This window comes from Adelges cooleyi, unplaced genomic scaffold (assembly GCF_023614345.1).
Source record: "Adelges cooleyi isolate 19-005CV unplaced genomic scaffold, UGA_ACOO_1.1 ACOO_flye_CR_arks_rails_tigmint_CR_PRNA_651, whole genome shotgun sequence".
In the NCBI taxonomy this organism is placed as follows: domain Eukaryota; kingdom Metazoa; phylum Arthropoda; class Insecta; order Hemiptera; family Adelgidae; genus Adelges; species Adelges cooleyi.
The window spans coordinates 6,153,822-6,179,931 of record NW_026096352.1 but is presented as its reverse complement, the minus strand read 5'-3'; the positions used below and the strand labels follow the sequence as shown (position 1 = coordinate 6,179,931).

Genomic DNA, 26,110 nt, shown 5'->3' with positions numbered 1-26,110 from the left:
TATGATAACAAACGGTTAGGTCGTTGAATATAACAATACTGTATCGACCATAATAAATTGGCTCGTCGGTCGTTTTTTTTTTACGATCATTATATTGTCAACACTTGGCCGAAACAAAAAAAAAAGTATGTATTTTTTAAAGCTTAATGGAAACACAATTAGTAGAAATTGTTTGTGTACGCCAGATTGCCTCTGGAAAATCATATAAATATATAAACCACCTAGGTACGTGGTATACACTTACAATAATAAAGTTTTTACTGTTTTTAATTTCACATAAAATACCGTCGGAGGCGCTTGCAACGCTAATGTTTATTAAGCGTTTAGAGTGCGAACGTATTAAACTTAAGAGGCCCATTGATATTCGAAGCATTCGCATGATATAAGACGGCTAAGTTTTTTTTCTGTTCGCAAACGCTTTAAGGTAGTGCCGTTGTTATTTTTTTTTTTTAACAATGCGGGATGTAGGGATAGAGTTTTATCTCCCTTCTCAAAATGCGTAAAACCTTTTGCCAGTCGCTTGATTTCACACTTCAACGCCACTGATGCGTTTTAACTGTAAATACCAGTAAAATGAGAAACACATCAAAACTTAGAACCAACCGAGAAAAAGTAAGTTTATTCGAGTATAATCGTCTGGAGGACATAAAAAACATGTTTTCCATCCCGATAATATTATTTTAAAATGACAATAGGAAACAAATTACCACTTAATGTTATCAATGTAGCGGCCTGGAAAAATAAAGTATTAATGGGAAATCTGTTGAAGCTATTAATAATTTAAAAAATAAAGATAAAGATTATTTACTAATATATTTTATTTACTACTAATTTCATAAAATTCTAATAACAGCTTTTTTTGATCCTATTCGACTCGATGATGATTTTATTTTTGGTTTCCAACATTAATATTATGATTTTTACTGTATACAAATGAATTGGTCAGCCATTTAAGTGAACTCATTAATTAAACGTGTGATTTTATACATTCAATTTATAATAGCTAAAAAGTTTAAAATTACATTATAATCGTTAAACCATTATGAAAATATTGAAACTTATAAAATGTAATCTGTTGAATATTAATTTAAGCGTAACGACGGTAAAAGCCCAGGAGCATTGTTATAGAGATTTGGTTGAAAAATAAGGTTACATATTATAATAATCATATCATCATGTCTTGAAGACCCAGCGCTGCCACATTAGTGGTATAGTTTTTTGAAAAATTCCAGAATATTAAAAAAAATGTATAATTAAATTTGTCCATCGCTGTCCATTGCCAGCGCTGAGATTATTTTCAAGCATTAATTTTATTAGTCCTCCATTGTAAGCAATAGAGTTTTCGCAATAGTGTTATAGCTTGACGTTTTATCTTCCTAAGAGTCTTAGTACTCGAATCCATTTTATTATGACTAAATTGAAAATCCAGATTTACCGTAAAATCGTATCGCGTCAACCGTGTAAATAGCTTTTATATTGTACAAAGGAATCGTACCGGCACGGCAGATGAGTAAAATATACTAACTTCTTAGCTTTTTTTTTTTTGCCCTTCGTCTGACTCATCGGCTTCCGCCTCGCAGACACTACTGGTGGTACTTTAACTCCATTAGGGACAACACTAACGGTTATATTTTTTAATAGAATATACTTTACAGTACCTACCTAATGCGTCGCCGCTTTGCGATTTTACGTTTATTTTAAAGTGTAAGTACGCGACTGTAGATATATAGTGTCGGCGCAATCCCGGCTCGAGGATTTCACTTTATAAGCGGCTCAGTTGTTGTTTCAATCGCAATATTATATGCCGTTTGGCAAACGCTATCCGATGTAATACACAAGAGAAAACAGACGATAATAATGTTAACAATACTAAAAAAGCTACTTCATACATGTTGTATTCTAATTTTGACTTCGTTCGCGCTTTTTGTGGAATTGCCGGTTGCAAATGCTGTCGGGGCATTGAGAGTATATCATACCATTAAAAAAAAAAACAATATAATAATAACAGAGAGACAGTAATAGAGCAGTCGTATACAACAATAAAAGTTCATCGCGTCCCCTCGACCCCCTTTGCAATAACATACCGTGTTGATAATAATACTAATACCTGTCTTATGAAAAAATTCTTTTCATTTATGTTATAGCTTAATTTTTCCAACTCGACTCCGTATCATAATATATGTGTAACGCAATACAATAGTCGCGTTAACCGTAATACAAAAACAACTGTATAATAATGTACCTACATGTGTAACACGGATGTTAGCCTTTTAAGTTTTTTTTGTTTTGTTTTTGTTTTACCGGTCCCCGTCGAGACCTTTTTGCACAATGTACCTCGGCGGCATATACATTAACGTAACATTATACAAGGGATATAGTCGTTGAAAGTATATATATATATATATATATATGCTTAAATATTGTACCTACTGTGTGTGTGTTGTGTTTGTAATCTGTATATTATGCTAAACAGGTCGGGTTGACATTTATAAAATGCAAGTTAGAGGCTTTGCGTTTATTTTCATTTCCGTTAGGTTTCAATCAATTAGACAATAATTAATGTCTGTGACAAATCGATGCTGGTATCTAATTAAGATTGTCTGAATACATTACCGTTGACGTCAAACAAGAGGTCAAGCAACAAAAAAATCACGACCATTCCGTTAAGCCTTAATTTGCACTCACTTACAGCATTTTGTAATATTTTTACTGCGTTTATAATGACAGTGTATTAAATAAATTTAGATAATCAATCAGCCTTACAATTGTGTGTTTGATACTATGCTCAAGTGATGTGCGTTATTGTTTATACTTACAAATTATACCTAATATATTATTATATTATACGTTTCAAATAGACCTTGTGCGACTGTCATCTAAAAATTGAACCGGTATACACAATTCATAGCACTCGCGTTCTTACAAATTATATACCTAATGCCGAAAGGTGAACAAAATAGAAAAGAAAAATATATTGCATGCCTATAAAAAAAACTCCCCAAAAGTCAACTTTTAACTCACGAACTTTGGAGAAGTTATGGATTTAATACCACGTTGGTTATAAATCAGTCCACTCGTTCGGCAAAACAAAATTATTGTTTGTCTAAAAATAATAATAATAATAATAACAATAAAAAGTTTCGGTCGATTATTAAACATTTTATTATATTGTTATTTATTTTACGTCTTGCGTTAAACGATGAAGGGGAAGAAAAATATAATTGTTTAATGTATAATACTGGACTTGAACGCTTATTAGTTATTATTTAAATAGTATAAGCCATTTGTGATGTGGACTTTTTTATTTAATACAGAATAATAATCAAACCTTGCTAAGTCTCGCGTCTACACTATATGATCACTCACGTTTGTATTTTTTAAAAGGATGCCACACATCAGTTACTTTAGGTGTTCTATTATGTTTATATAGCTGTTTTTTAAGAGGCCTCTACACTAGTAATTTTTAAGGCGCATTGTATAGACAATTTTCAATAATAACACAAAATTCAATTTAACGCAGAACATATTTTGATATTTCATTTTTTTAAAACTTTTATACCGCATAAATGTACTTTTTACAAAACCGTATGTTTCTATTTCGAACAGTATAAAACATTTGGATTATTAAAAATGTACTTCAATCGATGCGTGAATAAAAAATATTGAAAAATCTGTATTTGTTTTCAAAAACTGATGTTGGATTACATGTTTCAGAGTACGGGTAAAACTAGAATTGACAGGCAATTTTACGGTTGTTTAAAGTTTTTAGATTCGCATCCCCATTTATGTGATTCAGTAGTCCTGTGTGGCTGTAAGCCTTTTTGTCGGGTTCGATTATAACTGTTACCGTGGCATCTATGATAGTTTAATTAGCGGTCAGCCTAGTTATACAATGGTATTCCAACAGTGTTAATAACCGACAATATCGCCATTTCCTCGTGATTATAATATTAATAGTGCAACGTTATAGGCATGTCGGTTCATTTTTTGACGAATTTATATATTTAATTTATTATAAGCATGAAATTAAATGTTGATGTCTACACCATATATTATACACAGAGGTAATCCGACCGTTCAATTACGAAAAACGTCATCGCGCGATGAGGGACGACACGTCCTCGCGTACTTTGACTGCGCCATATTATCCGTCAAAATGTCTTGGCGGAGATGGAAAAAAAATAACCATCTAAGACATTTGGAAAAAAATAATTTGAAAAAAATTACCGTCGAAGACATTTGGAAAACCTCTTGCTCTTGATTCCAATTGAAAATTATTATTTTTTTTGTCCAATAGCAATACATTACGCCTGTACTAAATACTATTCGCACTCGGTCTTCGGTATAAATAATAAAAACATTTTTTTTTTCATATATTTTGCGTTGGCTTGGCGCATAGAAGCTTTCGTCGGTGCGGTGGAGTTAAACAGAATTTTTTTTTTTTTTTGATGACGACCCTGTGGGAAAATACAGACATATATTTCATGCTTTGAGAGAAACGACCGTTTCTTATAGGTATTACTGTGCATAATGTATAATATAATATATAACGGTTAGACAGCGGGTACGCGCATGCCAACACTGTTATTATACAAATTATTATGCATACTTTCGTACCGCTCCAACGGATGAATCAAAAACGCATCCATCAAAACGTTGAAATATTCGTTTTCATTTTCCGTATAGATGGTAGATAGATAGATTGTAGATTTTTCGCGACTGATATTTTTTTTTGTCGCCACTGCTGGCGTTTTGATACAGCAAAACAGTACACACAAAAATGGACTGAAATCTGTAGATTTTTCCCTTGGCCAGTAAATTTAGGAATTTCGCGTTTTTTACTTTATGCCTTTTTACTTTACTTGTGTTTACAATATTATACAATACTAAAAATATGATATGTTAGTTATAGCAGTATCTATTCGATTTAACCATTCTATGACCAATTATTTTAATTTTATGATGTACAGTTTTTTATATAGATAAAATTATCAAGAATTTGGGAAAAAATGTATAGTATAATAAAAAACAAACTATGTTTATAATATCTGGTAGAAAGCAATTTCTCTAATAATACTATAGGGTGCCATGTCATGCTAAATGAAACGTATTTTTCCAACAAACTAAAATGATGTAATGAACATGTTGCATTTCTGCTACAATTGGTAATGAAGGGTTAACTTGCAGTTTACACGTATATTTTCATAAAGATTAACTATTAAGTTTTGTTCAGCTTTAGTACAGACAAAGTCAGTATTGCATGACGTGTTGGTCGTTGTCGTCGCTATTAAAAAAACATGCGTTGAACAAAACCTACATTTTATCAGATACTTAAATGTTTATGTCTAGATGTGACAAAGTTTGCTGTATAGGTTTATCAACATAATGTTTCAATAAGGTTTATTTTCGTCAAAGCGAAAATCCTAGGTTTTTTCTATAACAGACCAATGCGTATACGTAAAACCACACTGTAACACAATATTATCCAGTTAAACGTTAGAATTTTATGTGAATGCACATATTTGATATATAACAACTACCGTCCAAATACTATTACGTTAAACTCACTAGATATAACAGCCTGATAGATTGGGTCCATTTTATACACAATCTTCAATACTAGTACAATACTTATTTTTCTCGGTAAAACTATAAGTAACACACATAAATAAATTATATTAGTAATACAAGTATATGTATTGTCACAATTTAACTATAGCTTGACAAAACATTTAGATTGGAATAATGCATTACCTTCTTTAAAAAGAAAATCCTAGATTTTTTAAATTATTCGTTTTCACCAAAAAATGAATTAATATTAAAACTTTTTAATGAGACTCTATGCAGATTTATATTGTTATTTGATGTCAAATCCATGTATTATAATAGCTATGTTGGCTCTTTATACATGAAGTCAAATCTTGTATTCTTATATGGTTAAATTGTATGTCTGGGTGTTTATTCACATATTTAGTAAACCTACGTTGAAATAATTCGTAAGAATATTAAAAAATATATATTTTTTTTTATTACAAGAGGGTTCAAATTTAACGCTATTCCGTATCGAAAGCCATTGAATAACACGCACTAAACGGTATTATGAAAGGCAGACCAAACAAATATAATACTACGCATTAAACTTTTTTGAAATCTATTTTCTCTGATAAAATAATCACAATATAAAGCACATTATATTTTATTTTAGTCGCATTACAGGATTATACTGTAATAATATTATATCCTCTTATTAGATACTATAATTTTTTTTATTAAAAGCGATTTTCTCCAATGAAACGTTATATTTTTCAATATGGAAAATACTGTAGTGAGGCGAGACCGAGACGTGAACTTTTAAAATGTATAACATTTAACCCTAGCCATGATTATAAATAAAATAATATACTTACCCATTTCAAGAACATAAAATACAATCGTACGCCCTTATGTGTATAACTGAAATGTAAATTATTACTTATCATTCCATGATCTCCGGTCGGGCATGGCTTATATAATAATATGTTTACCGCTGTTTGCCGTTGAAGGATCGAGGGCGGTAATGAAATCTGTTTGGACTGGCGAACATCCGTAATAATTAATTATATTTCTATCCCGAAATCTGTCCGGCTCATTGTTGTTGTACATAGCAGTCGGTATAATCAATCAACTTTACAGCATAGTCCCCAGCCTTTGTGCGTCCCAGCTCTTTGCCGGCTCGTAAAAATCCTATCGACTTGTTCATTATTATTACACACGGTGTTCGGTTTGCTGATTGTTTTCATTGAAAATGGCTATCGCCGGTGATGATCGCCTTGTCATCGGTTTCGTTTAAATGTCACAATGAGAGTCACTCGACGCAGTTACCTCTAATTAATTAATTATTTTGATGCGACCGGCAAAATATATACATATTATACAGAGTGTTTTTTTAAAGTGATCCACTCAATACATCGTGAGGTTTAATCTGTTATTAGCTTTTTCCGTAATTCCTTTCAAACAATGTGATGTACATTTTTATGTTTTAACCCATCCCAAATTAGTTATTTTTATATAAATTTTTGACACTTAAATAATAATAAATTGCGTATAAGTTATTTAAGTTTAGAGTTTTGGGTGGGAAGAAGGATGGGAATACTATTTTTGTCTGCGCGTACTACTCAACCGCACTTTCCGTCCTGTCTTAACTTTTAAACGTTAAAAACTTTCGAAATAATATCCAAGATATGGTTATCGACTAGTCAACATTTTCAGTAAATTATTCTTAATTTCAAAAATTAATAAACTAATTACGTTACCAATCAAGTGTCAGAAGTTGATATAAAAAAACTTGTCTCAGAGGGGTTAAAAACATAAAAATGCTGTGAAAAATTGATATCACATTGTATAAAAACACCACGGAAAAAGCTGCTTAAGCCATTTGTTATAAAATTATGTAAAAAGAAAAAATATTTATATAATAATTAATTGTGTCCTAATCTATATAATTTTATCATATTATATAGAATTTTTGATAACATTTTGAATCTGTGTCAAATCAATTGGAGAACTATGAAGTCGACCTATATTTTGGTTATTCCTATTTATTAGCTAAATTCCCTTATCGGGACGACCGTGTATACATAAAAACACATTTCTGAAATTATTTTTTTATTTTAAAACCAGAAATATTCGTAAAGGGGATAGGTTTTTATTATTATTTTATTTATTACCGTACCAGATACTATTACAGATCCGTTTGATATCTTCTGCAGTGTAATCATACGATTATTTTCATTTCCCCCTCGCCCCTCGAATGATCATCTTTTTGGACTACTGTAATATATTATGATTAATGACGTCGACACTGTCTTGTAGTCACTACGGGTTTCCCGAATAACAGCTATCCCAATTATAGCTGTTTTAGTAGTACCTTATTGAACTGCACAACGCACGATATTACTATATTTTTACTACACTCGCCACGACAAACCCGAATCACATGACATGTCGTTTTTTGTTTTCCAACGTGCAAGCATCAAGCGCAGTGGGTTCCTACGTCTTTTAAGTTTCCTCCTAAGAAACAGTTAAGCGGTTATGTAATAACGCCGTTAGCCGCAACAACTCGGGACTTTCAGTGCAATTAACATCCGAACGCCCATTTTAAAATGGGTTCACGCCGTAGCATAGGCGGCTATAACGCAGTCGTTAATTCATCCCTTGGGTCCTGACTTTAGAGTGTATGTATACTAACAACACCACTCACAACGGTTTTAGTGATGCGCTCATAGCGAAACATAATGTTGACAACATAACTGGAGACTTATGAACAATATTCATACCATGACGTTTAACAAGTGGAGAACAGCATAAAAATTTGCTAAAGAGTGAATTTGTCGAATTTTCGGCGGTAACCGAATGACATTATTATCTATTCGGTTGTATACAATGTGCTACAGCAATTATTGCAGTGCTACTATCAGCCGACGCGGTATTTTCTACATATTATTACATCATAAAAAAAGCTCGTCGTATTCGATAATTAAATACAATCGCAATAACAATAAGACGTGTTTGTTCGCAGGAGTATACGCTGTGGTTTGGAAAAAAGGCATTGCCGTGTTGACGGCCGGACCTATTGTCATAACTCCAGACAGGCGAATTAAGATATTGGACGGCACTAACCTCCAAATCACTAACATTCAAACGGACGATGCAGGAAACTATGTTTGTCAAATTGGTACCATGCAACCCAAAGAAATATCTCACACCGTCGAGATATTAGGTGAGTACGAATAACGTTATATTATTAGCATACAGGTTGTGTGAGCGCAATCAAATTAGAGTACAGCTGCAGTAATCCATGTTTGACGGGTACACACGTCCATTCGTTTGGTTCATTCTGATTACTTTCATAGTACTCGACTATTCTTCACGAGTTAGCTGCTTAATAACAATAAATTTCAAACTCACTAGTGGCATTCTCAAATAATTATCATCAGTCTTTCACTATCATATTATGTTATTTCGAACGAAAAAACCAATAAACAACGAGTTTGATATACTTTAGACGTTACTCTGTCAGCATGGCGTACTTTATGGGCAATTTTTAAAATGTGTTTTTTTTTTTAAAGCATATTTTGTATTGCATCGAAAAGCAATTTATTTTTCTAAAACTTTCTTGGGTCTCATAATTTAGTAATATTGTGTTCTCTGAATCGTGAAACTCATAGATCCAAGTAGCCCGAATGAGCTATTGGTTGTGTGCTATTGTGCGTTTGATAAAAAAAAAAGCAAATAAATGCTCCCGGCGACGTCCTATTTTCCTAGCAAACTTTAACCGTTTTTCAAAGTTCGATAACGCCTATTACGATAAATTATTATATTCTACATTAGCATAGGTAGTCCGAATTGTATCGTTAAAAATAGTTCAACGTATATTTATGACTTCCTTTCAAGTATCCGTTATTTTCCATCATACAACCGTAAGGAAATTTATCTATAATAGTTATCAGAAATGATTATACATATTCAAGAGAAATGACAAACGCCTTGCTAAGAATTATTATTCTAGTAGTACACTCAATTAAAACTTACTTAAATTCGTATATTGTCCCATTATAAATGAGAAATTGAGGGATGAAATTTGAAAATTAGGGAAATGATAAAGACGGCTATTCAACGTAATGTCTCGTTAAATGGGTCCCCTAATATATATAATATGTATATAATCGTCCAGTCAATCCATAAACACTGTGTTCGGTGAGACTTGTGTTAAGTCGGCCCCGAAATAGACTTTTTATGTGATATAAATTGTCCGCTCCGTATATTTTCCGGAGCTCGGTTAGAGGTAACGTGTGCATTTCCCGGCGAGGATATGTGTGTATACTATAACAGACTTGGTGATTCCCCACAGAGTTCTCGTCGGTAGAAGTGGAAGGGCCATCGAAAATTCACACGACCATCCAGACGGTTTTAGTGCTACTATATAATTAATGAATGCACCGCAGCGATGGTAGAAAGTTGTTGTGTTAAAACGTCACAGAACCCTTTAAAACGAGGATAAAAAAACCTAGAATGCTTCTAGAGTTGAGCCCACTTCATCTCGTCCCTATAAGCTTTTCCCCGTGCCGTGTATCGTCAAACGCCTCCAGCACGTTCTCATCGGTCTCTTTTGTTTTTGTACATATTCTTCAACTGCACTTAACCGAAAGCAAAGCACACGCCTGCTCAGCTAATTCTGACAAACATTTAAAAAAATTCAGATTTTTCCTGTCGACCGGCCTCATCTGGCCTACTTTGACCTACCCATGGACCTAGCGTGAGCAAAACTTCGAAGACTAAGGTTCAAACCAGAGACAATAATGCGGGGCCCTGTACATATTTTAAAAAGGAGGTGCAAACAGAGCAACCACAGATAACATAACTGATTGCACAAACTGTAATATTTAAAAAGCTTTGTTACAGTATATTTTTTTTACACACGGAATTTTATTATAAAATAATCGGACATGAAAACATACATATTATAGTATATAGTGTACAAATGACCCTACACCTTGTTAAAGGTGTAAATAGTTAAGTACTCTTTTGAGCTACTGATCATCAATTTTATAAATAATCGCCTACACCGTAATTACTCTACATACCCAACGTAAAATATAGAACATGTGTTTTGTCTGGTGTGGTTTTCTGTCCTCCACCGCTTTTTTTCGTTAAGAGCTTTGAACGATTTCAATTTTCCTATTTCGGTGATACGTGTGTAATTTGAGAGGTTAGGAGGTACATTTTTTAATTTTCTTAAAACAATATTTTAAATTAAAAATATATTTTTTTAAGTTTCATTTCTCTACACTTTTCCCATAACTGAAGTCCGAATATCTAGATTGGTTTCATAAGCGCTTTATATAATATATCAGGAGGTTCGTTTTTAGGTTTGTATAAGTATTTGTATTTAAGTCTTATACTTCTAGACTAAATTTATTGTCAGAACCTTAATCGTTATGAGAATGCAAGTGGGATTTAAATACACAATGCGTTTTGCATGACGTCCATACTATACTGTCGCCGCTCTATTCTTATACGTTTCTATACGTACGTCGACAGATGTTCCCCAGCCGGACAGACTTTGATAAATGAGAAAAAATCCTAGAATATTGTTGTTGGAAAATAGTTTAAAAAAAAAAAACGTTTCTGGGTAAAAGCGGAAATTTAGGATATCGGACAGTATTTTTTAATTTTAAACCTACTCGGTTTTTCTCTACTCCAGTTGGCAAAAGTTATTCACATAACTCTATCGCGTGGCCATTGGCATTTTGTTTCAGAGCATATTATAGTTTGTTTTAGTTTCAGTTTTCCTCATGCAACGCTTGCGCAACTTTAATTGTGCAGTCTAAAAGCCCTGCATTGGCGGATATCAGATGATGGTTTGGAATTCTAAAAACCTAAAACTTAAAATTATAAAATTAGGGCTATATTTATTTTTATTTCAACAAACCTCTCACTAAAAAGTAAATTTATGTGTTTAGAAAAACACTAATTTTATGTTTAAAGGTTTTTAGTATCCCAAGTCCCCTTCTCCTTGATTTCTGCCAATGTTGTCCCGTAAGGCGATTCTGAGACTTTTCTCGGATATTTAGTTTTTTTAAAGCATATGGACAAAACCAACGATCTCGATCATGATTTATTTCCCGCTAAAATTGTGGGGTTGTACACTATTCTAATTTTCATTATTATTACTTACTATTTTTGGTAGAATATTTACCAATATAATTCCAATAATCTAATCATAATACATACCTACTAATGTATTACAGTGTATTATGTACACGTATATATTTTTTTTAAATAGCACCACTGTAAAAGTATGCATACACCAGATTGGTTTTGATTAATCTGTTATTTTGGATACGTTTGTCTTGGATTTATTAAATATTTCGAGGCTAAACAACAGCAGCTATATTGCTGACTCGATAGTTTTTAAGGGGTGACCATAAAAACATCTTATGTTAAACAGGAAGTACGGTGATATAGTTTTCTATTATTCTGTGGTACGAAACGACGATGCGTGTACCTTTATTGCCGGTAGCACTATGGCTGATTGGCCGACGTACAATCAAACTAGCTCTAATCTTTAGTATTATTTACAATTTTTCTTTTCTTTTTTTAGTTTCAAAATTAACAGATTATTAAAGCTCGACCATTATATAGGTATAGATGGAAAATATTTAAATAAAAACCCGTAGGATACATGTCGATACGATACATACGATTCCATGTAGAATGGATATCAGGGAAATATAAAATATAAAACAATTAAAAAAGGGATAAATGACAGCTTTAAATGTATAAGACAAGCGATTTTTGATACCGTCATTGTGATAAGAGCAGATATTATTACAGGGATGAGGAAATTGGATAGTGCCAAGTCTAAATCGATAGTAAAAGTCATTTGGAAACTAATATCCATTCGTCCTTCTATGCCGACAAATGATCAAAAGGGATATAAAGACAATGAGAAATATAGAATACGAGATTATATGAGGAGTTAATCTTTTTTTATTTAAACACTGCAATATGTGTGCTAAACGAAAACTAAAGATTTCCTTTGATATCTGTAAAATATGTATAGTAATGTTTGCTTGAGAAATACTTGGGAATTTTTAGTGATCTCGGTCACGCTTCGCTTTGATGATACCGAGTCCTTTAAGTACACTTTTGCAAAGTTTTCAGCTACAAACTTAAACGAAATGACCCTTACATGTGTCCACCGCTGATTTATCGATAATTTTACCATAGTTTATACTAAACGAGTACAAGTTAAAATCATGATTGCCTACAATATACTCTGTAAATTGTTTTTTTAAAAATGTTTTAATAAAATAAGGAATTCTACATGGTAATTTAGTATTAGCAACTTCAATATTTTGTTTAAAAAATAACTACTCGGAATTGAACGTTTTAAATTCGAAATGCAATAGCTGGAAACCGAATCTTAATGTTAGTTATTATAATATTAGTAGGTAACCATTATTTATAGTGCATATGGGTGGAATTAATAGCCAGGCCGTAATGGAAGTATATCGGCAGAAACCATGTAATCCCTTAATAATAAATCGTGAATCGTTAATTTGGATTAAAATTTCCGCGTATTCGGTAGTTAGTTAATAAATAATAATACTACATATTCATTACACCAATCCAACCCTATTGTAAAACAGAAACATTTACACGAAACTCATTTATGTGTTACCCGTAAACGTATACGTAACGAGATTAGGTACAAAAGAAACATGCGGGCGAAACAAGAAACGTTCCAACCGAAGCATTATAAATTATAATACAAAAATTATTGCATTCTGTGTATTGCGTTTGTTGTCGATATAAGTGTGAGGGAACAGAGTTGTTGAAAACCTAAGAGCAGAAAAGAGAATACTGGTGGAGTTTTGAAGAAGACAAATCTCACGTCACCAGAAGATAAATCGGACTCGAAGGCCAAAGGGTCCTTTCGGTAACAAATCGCCGTCGCCGAAAGTGACTATCTTGGTCAACAGTGACCTCCTCCGCGACAACCTTTCGAACGATGAGTGTAAACACACACACACAAGAGAATATTCTCCATAAAAAAAAGGTGTATGTATAAATAAAATATAAATATATATATATACAACGTCTCGGCAGACGACAAAACGGCTTTTCAGATACTGTCATACTCGGACCGCAAGACCATTATTCAAATCATAATCCCGGAGGCACAGTTATCGTTTGACCGAACCGAATAGCATTTTACAGACACCGGATATCCGCACCTTTGTTTAATACTTATCACAACGTCTTCACACGTTAGTCGTTAAGACAATCAATTCGATCAGTCCCCTCCAGGTTTGCGTGACTTGTGAACACAGAAAATGTACAGAGTGAATGTAAGGCGCTCATTTTCTCTGAAAATAATAACAGTGTTGTAGTTTTTCTCTTGAGAGACATCTTAGTTAACGTTATTTTATATTTATTTAACATTGTTAAACAGTTATAAAATGTTTATTGTTTTTTGGTAAGTTCTAGAGTTCTATTAATTTTTACATATTACCTAGTACACTAGTAAAATAACATATAGGAATGAATATATTATATTATTAGAAGCAATCTGCAGTAACCAAGATTTCTCTAACCAATGTTTTCTATCATTCGAGTTTATCCATTAATAGTTCAGAAACTCGGCGATAACCCCTCAGATAACTATTAGAGATAAGTAAAAATTCAGAATCGCTCACTAATACTTTTTTTTTTAAACTTTAAAAAATCAATGCTAAATTTTAAGTGTTTTAAGGATTTTTTTTTTACGTTTTATTAACAATAAATGTACATACGGTTGGTAATTTACGATAACCGTGTATTCATTTAAAACAATAAAAAAGCACTTAGCCAAAAAAAATAGATAGCTGACAGCTTGTATAATAATTATAATGTAGATAACTTCGAACACCATAAATTAAATAACAACGATGTGTATTAACATTAGGGTCGTTTTCAAATTAGTTTAGGATACTACTACCAAGTACAGTAAATTGAGCCATTGCGTGCCGAAATTATCAGCTCGTTTCAGTGGATTTTTTTTTTTTTTTTATTAATTTAATGACGTCATTTAAATTATTTACAGTATGTATACCGTTATTACCGCTATAACACGAGTTCGGCCAAAGTTGTTTGTATAAAATGTTTGCGGGACTTTCTTAAGATGTTATGTTATGTTGGTTTTCTTTTATGCAACACCTCGCCACAACAGTTTTGTGGGATAATTACTGTACAACTATCGACGCAAATACTGTTTGAAGTGTAATTACAAAACATTTGATAATATTATATAACGTTAAGAGACGTAAACCTTTATATAGCGCAAAACAAATTCAAGTACCTACCCGTCGATTGCCAATTTCGATCTGGGAAGGTGTTTGTATTCGAACCATCTGGAAAAGGTAGAAACTCGGACATTAAGTTAACAAGTCGGCAATGATGAGTTGAATGAAGCAATTCAGTTGTTCGATTGCATATAATATGTTAATAGGCAATTCACTGTAATACTATTTACAGGAAATTTTTATGTTGCTAATAACAGTTGGCAGTATTCGACCCAAGTGTGATCGCTCTGTCATATTATTATTGCAAAATAGTTGCCGTTGTCTCATATTCGCCGTGCGCAGACACGGCAAAGGCAATATGCCGTTGGAAATGCTTTATTCCATTCGCTGATGGCGAACCTTGGGAATTCAATAATAAAACGCATTGCACCCGACCGAGGGCGTAGGTGACGAAGAAAGCGAAACAATGTTAAGATATTAATTATTAACCAGTGCGGAAGGGGTGAGGCACAACTTTTCTCGTCTGTATGAACGTAGGTTATCTCGTGAACGGCACCAACGATGGGTAAAAGGTATATTAATATACATTGTCTACATTACATATACTGCGTGCATGCGGGAAACAGTAATAGAGTATTGCACTTATATTGTGCGCGATGATGAATGAACCTCTGTGTTAGCATTTATTTCCGTTACATTCTCTCCGGAAGAATAAAATTCAATACTATTGTTGACGTTATACTGTACCGTGTACCCCTTTTTAAAATTTTTGTTGAAATTCTTAATAAGAAAAAAAATTTACAGAATATTTTCGATTTTAATTTTAAGAAAAACATTAATCCACGCGGTGCTTTCTACATTTTATGTTAACAAACGACAGTGATAATAAATATAGACCGAATATTATCTTATCATTTACCTAATGACTATTGTTAATGATTTTGTTGTAACGTTAAGATAAAAAAAATAAAAGACAACGGTAAAATTCAATAATTCTATTTTTTTTTTTGTGTTTTTTAGTGCCGTCAAGGATAAAATATGTTACTTCTGGTGGTAATATCGACACCAAAAAAGACGCAATGATTAAACTGGACTGTGATGCAGATGGGAATCCACCACCCAATATCACATGGACAAGAAGGGTAAGTAACGATTTGTACTGTAAGATAGATCTTTTTTTCACTAGAGTGAATTTGACAGTTAAACGTCGTTAACGTCGATTTTTTATTTCATTAAAAATATAAAATTTACAATATGTATAGAACGAGTAAATGGTGAAAGGGTGTCCGTTAACACTACTTCAGATTATAACTTATTATAATTAATTGTACTTTCATGAGTATAAAAATGGATTCGAGATTATGTTTTAGATCTGATATCGTATGGCTTAACATTATTTTGACTAATTTCGAATCATTACATTATATTGGCTTCACTATCATATATGAATTTTTTTAATTTTCTAAAAATCATGTGTCAATATTGAATTTTCAGAACAACGTACTACCGAGCGGTGATAAGAACTTAACCGGAGATACACTTATAATACAATCAGCGACCCGACATGATGCTGGAGTATACATTTGCACAGCTTATAACAACGTCGGCCAACCTGCCGAGCAGACAATCACCGTTAACATATTATGTGAGTAAATATTATTATTATACATGGATTAGGTGAAAATTATCATTCAATAGTAGTTTTTTAATTAGTTCAGTGTACGTAATAGGTAGTTATTAAAAGATTAAATAGTCAATTCCTCGGTTAGTTTTATCTAGTATTCCCAACTTTATATTTATCTAGTGAGCGTCGTTCTATAATCTTAATCTTTTACTACACAAGCCATGGTTATTCATGGACAATAAAATATTACTATTATGGTGGTAGTATCTTATTGCCAGTTCTCAAAATATTATTTACTAGTAAATGCTACATGACAGATTATTTTTCTGTCCATTTTTCAGACATTTTACATAGGTATAGATAAATTTATCTCGTTTTATTTACAAATATTTTGATCTCGAAAACAAATACCGATAAATAAAATTTTACATCGTTTTAGATCCTCCGGAAATATCACTGGAACGTGACTGGGTTCATACCGGTGAAGGAAATGAAGCATTACTTGTTTGCATAGTAAATGCCGAACCACAAGCAGAGGTAAATATTTATTATAATAATTGCCATTTCATAAAGTATTATTTTAATTTTTTCTCATCATATACATACTTTATAATGTATGGCATATATTTATACTATGATTTATAGTAATATAATAGTCATAATAATCAGTTTAGATAACTGTTATTAAAATTACAATTATAAAGTTAAATAATTATTATTCACAATATTATATTAAATATATTATATATTAAAATGATAGCACGTATGTAGGTATGTGAAATTTGTATGTAATATTTAATATTGAATAATTAAAAACGCCTCATAGAATTTGAATTGTGTAAAATCTTAAAAAATTATCATTCAATGGTGTTGTCAATAAGTTAACAAAGATAATATTATATAAATATATTATTTGTTATTTATATTAACGTTTTTGGGAATGAGCTCAAGTGTTTTATAGCATTTAGAAGCAATAAACATTAAAGGAAATGAGCTGACTTGTATCATACTATGTTGTGCTATAATGTGCTTGTGCGTTGTTATAAAACTTACATGACGAAAATTACGCTTCGAAGTTATGACTTCTGTGAAGTCACATTTAAAGTTCAATAAAAACATAATAACGTCGTGACAAATACAATACACTTAGTATAAGTGTCAGGTGGCTTTACCATTAAGTGCCCTACGTTCCCTTATGCCCATTACCACTATACAGTCTAAGTTATGAATTATTTTAAATATAAAATCTGTACATTCAATTAATTTGTTTTACATTTAGCAAACATTTTTTTTTCCAATTGTACATTTTGTTATTTTCCTTTTAATTGTTGTTGTACATTTGTTAACTTAACTTACGGTTATTCAAAACACTTAGTGGATGATGTGGGAACCAACAGCAATTATATGCGATACTGTATTAATTATACAAAAATTATTCTATTTTAACATTACCACAAAGGTGATTTTCATTATTAATTTCAAATAAGTCGTTTTATTCCTATCTTTTTTAATTGTTGGTAGATACCTATTAAAAAATATTTTGAAGTGAAAAGTGATGCTTGAAAATAAATATATGCCAACGACAGTTAACGTAAAAGCAATAAAAGTATTTTAATAACTATAGTGTTTGCTCTCGCCATTCTTCATAGCTTTAAAAAAAAAAATCCAAAAATATTCAAATTTGTGATGCATGAATATAATTAACAAAAAATCAACATTAAATGCCAGGGATGTAAGAAAATTAATATCCATAATTCATCAGTTTTATTTTTGTGGGTTATTGTATAAAAAATAATTTATTTTTTATGCAAGCCAATCTTTAATGTGTTACCTAAAATGATTTTTCTTATTTTAGGTGTCTTGGTATAGAGATACTTTAAAACTGGACACAAACGAACGTCGAATCACAGAAGTGCGCGGAAGCAGGCATACGCTAATAGTGAGAAAAGTGCAGGCTAGTGACTTTGGAAATTATTCCTGTATGGCCGACAACATCGTAGGCAAGACCAAGGCCACACTTGAACTTTCAGGTAAATTCAGTCATAATAATCGCTCGTTGTCATTTCGTTTCACTTTGTCGTTTAATTGTTGTAAATAAAACTGGTCGAAACAATATGAAAAAAATGTAAAACAATTACAGGAAAACCGCATCCGGTAATAATTACTAGCAACGCCACTGGACGGCACATGAACGACTACAACCTGTCTTGGACGGTAGACAGTTACACACCCATCGAAGAGTTTAAGCTTTTTTACAAGAAAGTGCTACTGCCGAACGAGGTGGACACTCGCAATCAGTACCAATGGCCGAAGAAACCCAGAAACGTGAATGGAACATTTTTTTTTTTTTAGATAGCTAGATAAACCGTGCACGACATCAATGTTTTTTTTGTTTTTCAAATCTAGGACTACAACGATGCCATGCTTGGCACTCCTATTTACGGCTACAACAGCATGAGGAACGAATGGAACGACGTGGTCCTTCCGGCTTTGCCAAGCGAGCAATTCACCCACCGCATGTCCTACATCATCCGCGGCTTGGAAGCTGGCAGCGAATACGAAGCTAAAGTTATGGCCAAGAACCGTTTCGGCTGGACCCCATTGACCCCGGCATTCAAATTCACCACGGCCCTTACTCCCGAAATCGGTAAAGGCACATATTTTCACAATATTGGTTTTGTTTATTGTATTTTTCTATCCGCCTCTTCCTCGCCGACGACACACGACCGCCCGCTACGAAATTAACCGTAAACGATGATGATAATAATAATAACTCATAAACGTGTTAAGCATACTAATCGCCATTCCGACGTTCGCCGACGTACAAAAGTCAAAGATTAGAAAGAGAAAAACATTTAAGAAATTACTATTGTTTTGACAAATGAGCTTTATGATTAGTGTATCGGTAGAAACTCTAATAATTCGCGTTATAGATATAATAGGAAAATGTCAATTCTGTGTTTTCACAGTTCAGTTAGTACTTGTTTCGCACTTCCTGGTTCGTAAACTCGATTAGAATTTTCCATTTCCGTTGTACTGCTAAGTAAAATCAAATAAATATACACATATAGTGTTGGAATTATTAGGCTTAAAACTCTCAACGGGGCCAATGTCATCGATTAGGTAATAGAAGTTATCCAGCTTCCACTTAAACGGTATTGTCGTCACTGTCTGTATGACTCAATTCAATGTTGTTTTTTTTTTAACTCAACAAACTGTTACATTGCGACCACACTAAAAACCAAGATAATGACGTTTTTCCTGTTTTTTTTTTGTTTTTTGTTAATTTCACACTAGGTCAATTCTCGGTTATAAACGCTTGGAACTCGCTGTACAGAGAACTACGCAACGTATTTTCGCTATGTTTCGGTCTTGCACAGACAGGGAATGATGGTATGATATTGATCATGATAATACATATTTTATATATATAGTTTTTTTAAATTCATTTTAACCATAACAACGATTTGGTCGAGTTTTGGTCAACAACGATGAATATCGTCATAATGAATATACGACAATGCTGATTGAGTTTGGTTTCTCTGTTTTGTAATCCGTACCCTTCTTGATTCCCAAGTGATATTTGTACCCTACTTACTAGTATTATAAAAGTCAATTGCATGTCTCAACAACGTTTTAGATGTCCATTACGTCCACTTATTCCACCAAGTTTTATTTATTTAATTTACATTATTTATTATACTTTTTGTTTGCACCTGTATAGTTTTTGCATGTTTATATTATGATAAAACAAATTATAATTAAAAATAAACATAATATAATATATAATAATGCATGCCGTTTGTTGATTGTCTAATAATTACAAGTCATAAGTCGATCGATGAATGTTCGTTACAATATACATGAATTATTGTCTTTTTACTGAAAAAATCATTTGAAAAACGATCCGCCTATGTCTTACAATAGCCCCATGACTCCACACGCACTTTTATTTTAAACGCTTTATTTCATTTTTTATTTTTTGTATATTATACTACGTTTGTTTTTTTATTTGCATGGTTTTTTATTTATTCATTATTTGTTTTTTTTATTGGCTGGCATGATTAGAACCGAACCCGAAATACCAAGCATCCCGCGGTAGCTCAATATCATCAAGTGTGTATTTTTTTTTTTTAAACTAATTTTACATTTTTATATTTCTGTAAAATTATATTAATGTAGTATTATTATTGTTTCCAGGATCTGGATCCTCAAGCATTGCCTCCACCTCTTCTTTCATAGGATTCTCCCAACGCAGCTACAACATCGCCATCGCTGTCATCGTCTCAATCTACTTCACCTTGGTCTAAGCATCTTCTCATCAAAACCCCTCATTTTTTCCAACCCAAATTTCATCAATCAAATATTTATTCTTGCAGTGGAGTGAAAACAATTAAACATTTCTCTTAATAGTTAACATGAAAAAGGACTCATAGATAATTGGTAATAGTCGATATTTGTACAAATTTAAATCATCTGTTGGTTTTTTTCAGAAAGGGGTAGGGGTTATAAGGGTAGAAATTAGAAATGAAAAATCACGCTACTGCGTTGATATCCATAAGTAATGTCAATTTTATACACATTAAATTAGCTGTTTTTAAAGCCAATTAAAACAAAAACCAGCAAATACGCATTGATATGAAATTACAGTTACAATTTAACAACCGCAAAACATTTTTTAGTAATTTACAGAAAGTTAGGTTAGTTACAATATATACTATATACCGATGGTATTTATGAATAACATAATATAATAATTGACATTTCTTTTGGTAATCAATTTAATAAAAAGAGGGGGGGGTGCAAGCCAATAATTTTACAAGGGGGGTGGAGAAGACGAGGAAGTATGATTTTGATCCAAAATGAAATTCATAAATAATGCCATATTTACTTAAAAATATACACACAGGCAGTGTTATACACAAGTACGGCGGCCAATTTTATGTAGGATTCCCACCGTCAGCACAGTTGTCCTCTTCATAGTTAATAGACGAGCGGACGGTAAACTATGACGAGGGTACTTCTGTTGACAGCGGAAATCCCGCGTAAAATCCGTCACCATTCTGATGTATAGCACTGCTCATCTAAACATTTGAATATCAATGATAAAATAACTACTTTACTGTATGATGCCCACTGATTCTAGTCCCGTGCTTTCGGTATCTTCATCTTAATTTGTCCTAACCGAATGTCGTTACCGTTTGCGCGACGCGTTCACAATAAGTTATCCTTACTCATCCCTTGGTAGTTCGTTAACAGATAATGATAATATGGCATTCGTCCGTTTTCCGTGTATTTTCGGATACACTACCACATATTATACCGTCGCCGACCAACTGGCAAAACTATAAAAAAAAACACATTATGAAGTCTCGTCCGGCTCGTACGGGATCCTCGCCAAGACAGTACTTATTCCACGAGCGCTTGCGATAATAAAGCCATCGCCAATATTCGTGGTAATGCTGTCGTTGTTGATGTTAGATCCGACGATCTTACTCGAGCAAAATTCCATCGACCGGATCCATCATCGATTCCACGTGCAAGAGCTTTCTAGGCCTTTTTTTTAGCGATAGACAGGCATTCGTCATAAGACAACGATGTGCAAACGTATATTAAACGTTGTATTCGCGTTCGTGTGTTTTCAAAATCGCTACTTGATTCGACAACCGATCGCATTGGACTTATATAATCTACTCATTGCCGAGTGTTGTCACGTGCGTCGCCAACGTGCAAATACATTACACGGGTACTCGCAACAAAAGCCGGTACGATAACGAAATCTACGGTTATAACCGTGTAGACTTATTCATCGAATAGTCAAACGTTTCCGTTGCCCGACGATGAACTTTCAAATATATTACCGAGGCCTACGCAAACATGCCGAATAGTGTGAATGCGACACAACAATAATGTTGTTTTCGGATATTTACAAGACGTGCGCTGGGTATATGGCGCAGGTTTGCTTTTGGTTTTTTGCCCTGTATTATAATTGAGTAAAATCCTGAAAAGAAATGAGGGCAATAAACATACACGATCGGCACGGCCGAAGATTACTGGGCAGTTGTCACAACTGCTCTCGAGGCCGATGCATATTTTTTGACTTTAAACTATAACGATAATCGCTGTGTTATTATAACTTTAATCGTACTATTGCATTGTTTGTACCGACATTATACGTTTTTGTTAAGGTTCCAATATTGTAAGGTTTATCGAGTTGAAATAAAAATAAAATCAGTAGAGTTATAATGTAGGATGCACAATTATAATTAGCGCGCGCGCTTCTTTTAGTAGGTATGTAACGCACACTAACAGATAATTACATATTATATTATAAAATAGAAAATAAATGATCATCATTATCCCCTAAGTATTATACGTTTTTGTTGTCCGTTAGCATACGACAACTGTAGTCGTCCTAGCGTCACTAATAATATATTAATAATAATCATTACTCGTAATTACGTTTATTAATTATTTAAATAGATTGTAATCTGTAGCTGTATAGACATTTTCTTCTTTATACTTATTAAGTAGATTAGATTTGATTAAAAAGAACCGCTATCGCTTCCGAACGACTCGATTGGGAAATGGCAAAACCGAGTGTCCATCTAGAGGAATTTCTCAAATCATTTGTCTACTAAGTAAATATGTTTTCTGCAATTAAAAACGTATTTTTCAACAATGGATTATCGACAATACTTAATTCTTTTTCAGAACACCGTTATTATGTAATTAACATTTAAAAAAATAAACTTTCTTTTAAGACCTTAAAAAAAAACACAATTTCAAAAATAATATAGCGTACATGTTCAGTAATAATTATTTATAAAAAATGTATTCTTATCTACTTAGGGCGAATTGCATTGAGTATTTCTCGGGGAACACTCTGTACAGAATAGTATTATGCTAACGACATAGGTTCACTCAGACTGGAAGTAAGTAAAGAAGTTTCTTAGCTAATGTCAACTGGACAAGGGACTTATAAAAATGCAGAGTATATTGAAATGTAGTCGAGATTAAAGTTGGAGAAACTTGATTTTTGTTGTATTTTTCATTCATCTCTCGTCTCGTAAGAAAATGTTAGGTCGCGTGCTTATTAATAATTATCTAAAGAATCCATGTTAAAATGAAGATGTGCAGAATTCTAAACACAAAAAAGAAAGAGTTAAACGAAACAATATACTTTGGCACCGTCTCTTGTTGTATGATGAGCGCAAAAGGGTTTGGCTGTATCGTTAGTATTTTACTAAATAAGAAAGGTTCTTACAACAACGATTATGTATTTTAAGAAACGCTTGAAGGGTAATAGTGAAGAAAAATTAAATGTTAAAATTATTCCATAGAGGTAGTTGGATAATGATACCCATATATTATAAATTATATTCGTGTATTTAAAATTAATCAGTTATATATATAACCAAAAATAAAACGTAACATATAGTATAATATACTATTAACTATTTATTATATTTAAATATTTGAGCGGTTTGCGATTAAAGTTTTATTGTAAAAATATATAAATCTATTACATTTAATTATACTAAATACATAATAAACATTTTAAAAATATTATTAATATTTATATTGTATTATTTTATATTCTAACGAATGTTAGTATATTACACAAATCACAATAACTGAAGCGTTTATACTGTGACATTTATAAAGTTTAAAAAATCAATAACATTTATTCTTAGCACTAATGAACTTTACGATCAGAATTATTAATAAGTAAAACGATTATAAAAAATAAAAATACGTTGTTTTTAAATTACTTTAAATAAAATCAGTAGTAAAAAATAACTTGCAAAATCGTTTAGGCTCTGTAAAATATTATGTTAAAAGTATGCAAAATATAATACTTTCTTTCTGTCCAAAATATTAGTAGAAATTGTTTAAAATTAGTGATATTTAAAACCATTATTGAAGTGATAGTGTTTAGGACACTTTAAATGCCTGTTTGATTTCAATAACTCGTTTACTGATCACCGACCACATGATATATTTATTAAACAATTTCAAACATACTTTAGTTGTGGGTTTCTTTTATCTGAGATAAATTGTTTTTACCCACCTTCGGCACCTCTTAAACGACATTGTCTTACTGTACTTTGTTGTTATTGTTTTACACTTAAGTTGTAATTATTATACTTTTATTGATTACTACATATATTTTTTTGTGTTTTTGTACATGTGTATATTTTTTTATGTATAATTTTTGATTTACTTGAAAAATAGTTATACAACTTATTTTAACATGATTATTAATTATTTTTCGCTATTGTAAAGCTTTTTTTGTTGTTAATAATTATTGTATTGTATTTGCTTCCTCCATTTTTATTTTTTATTATTTTAATAATTTGTAAGACAACGATTAGTTTATTCGTACTGTAGGTAATCTGTAAACAGGCTAGTTACCTACCTATCTTTAGTCGTATTGATAATGATATATTATGTATTTTTTTTTCCAAGGCATTTAATAGTTAATCCTAACCTGTTTAACTTTATTTCACATTATTATTACGAAATAAATAAACATATATTGGAATGAACAAAATATTTTTAAATGTTTTTTTCATGAAAGATTTTATTATTTTTACTGTACCTCTGGTGACCCATGACATGATGACTGACAGAGTTTTTAAATGGAGACTATTCGTACACATATTGTATATGGCATAAAGAGGAGTGAAAACTGTAGAGTGACATTTATTAAGATAAGTAGGTATGTATCCACAATTTTCTAGCGTTAAACCTGTCTATGCAGAATGTGTTTCATTCGGTCAATGATGGTTATAGATACCTATAATTACTACACACTTAACTTTTTTCCCGAGTCTATTTACCTCTATAGTTTAACGCTCCGAAATTTATATTTGTTTTGAGACATTATCTAAAAAATTATGATCTAGGTCAGAAATTGTGATCACTGCAATTAAATATGATACAAGTTCAATAATATTGGGTCCAAACTCCAAATCCAAAATTCGAAGTGTCCAAGTCCCGATTGTTATAATGATAATATTTTCAACGTAACATGACAAATAGAAATGAAAAATATAAAATTGCATCTCTTCTTTTATTTAATACCAAATTTATTTTAATGTGTAAATATTTGATAAAGATATTAAAATATAAAAAAAAAAGTCTCATAGAGATTTAAGTTTTTGGGCTGTCCTGAAAAGTTATAGAAATAGACTTGGACCAATATAAACATATAATTTTGGAATGCACTATTTTTCCAAGTGGATAAATTAGTTTATTTGAACGATTGCAAAATAACGACAAAGCAAGCCAATTAAGCGTTAATCGACAGTTTGAAAAATTACTCACAATATTGTCATTTTGTTTAGAAGAAACACAGCCATCGTATCAAATACAATTTGTATTTGTTAATCTACCTAGATTTTTGTGTTTAAAAAATGTATTAGCTGGAACCGATCATAACTACAATGAAAACGTAAACAAATATATATCGATATAAACATATCGATTTGATGCAGAAGCTTCTCCTTTTTTCATGAATTCGGCCAAGCAAAATAATTAGAAAAGGCCATGTAAAATAATTACACATGAAGTAATATTAATATTTAAGTTAAAAGTTAACTTAAATATTACACGTAAAAACTCTAAAAATACTTGTTCAACTAAAAATGTT

General features: G+C 31.9%; 1 protein-coding gene across 4 annotated transcripts in view; it reads left to right on the top strand.

Annotated features, from left to right (window-relative positions):
- Nucleotides 1–23,964, top strand: part of LOC126844346 (neurotrimin-like) — a 128,751-nt gene extending 104,787 nt beyond the window's left edge. Inside the window, exons 3-12 of one of the 4 annotated variants that reach the window (XM_050582482.1) lie at nt 8,558–8,758; nt 15,849–15,970; nt 16,323–16,473; nt 16,892–16,989; nt 18,308–18,482; nt 18,593–18,777; nt 18,859–19,099; nt 19,750–19,845; nt 20,521–20,568; nt 20,653–23,964. In XM_050582482.1, coding sequence (XP_050438439.1) covers nt 8,558–8,758; nt 15,849–15,970; nt 16,323–16,473; nt 16,892–16,989; nt 18,308–18,482; nt 18,593–18,777; nt 18,859–19,099; nt 19,750–19,845; nt 20,521–20,568; nt 20,653–20,762 — 1,427 coding nt within the window. In that variant the 3' untranslated portion in view covers nt 20,763–23,964. The remainder of the gene's footprint in view (nt 1–8,557; nt 8,759–15,848; nt 15,971–16,322; nt 16,474–16,891; nt 16,990–18,307; nt 18,483–18,592; nt 18,778–18,858; nt 19,100–19,749; nt 19,846–20,520; nt 20,569–20,652) is intronic. The other 3 variants (XM_050582484.1, XM_050582485.1, XM_050582486.1) reach the window with 3 other exon arrangements.
- Nucleotides 23,965–26,110: the final 2,146 nt, after the last annotated feature.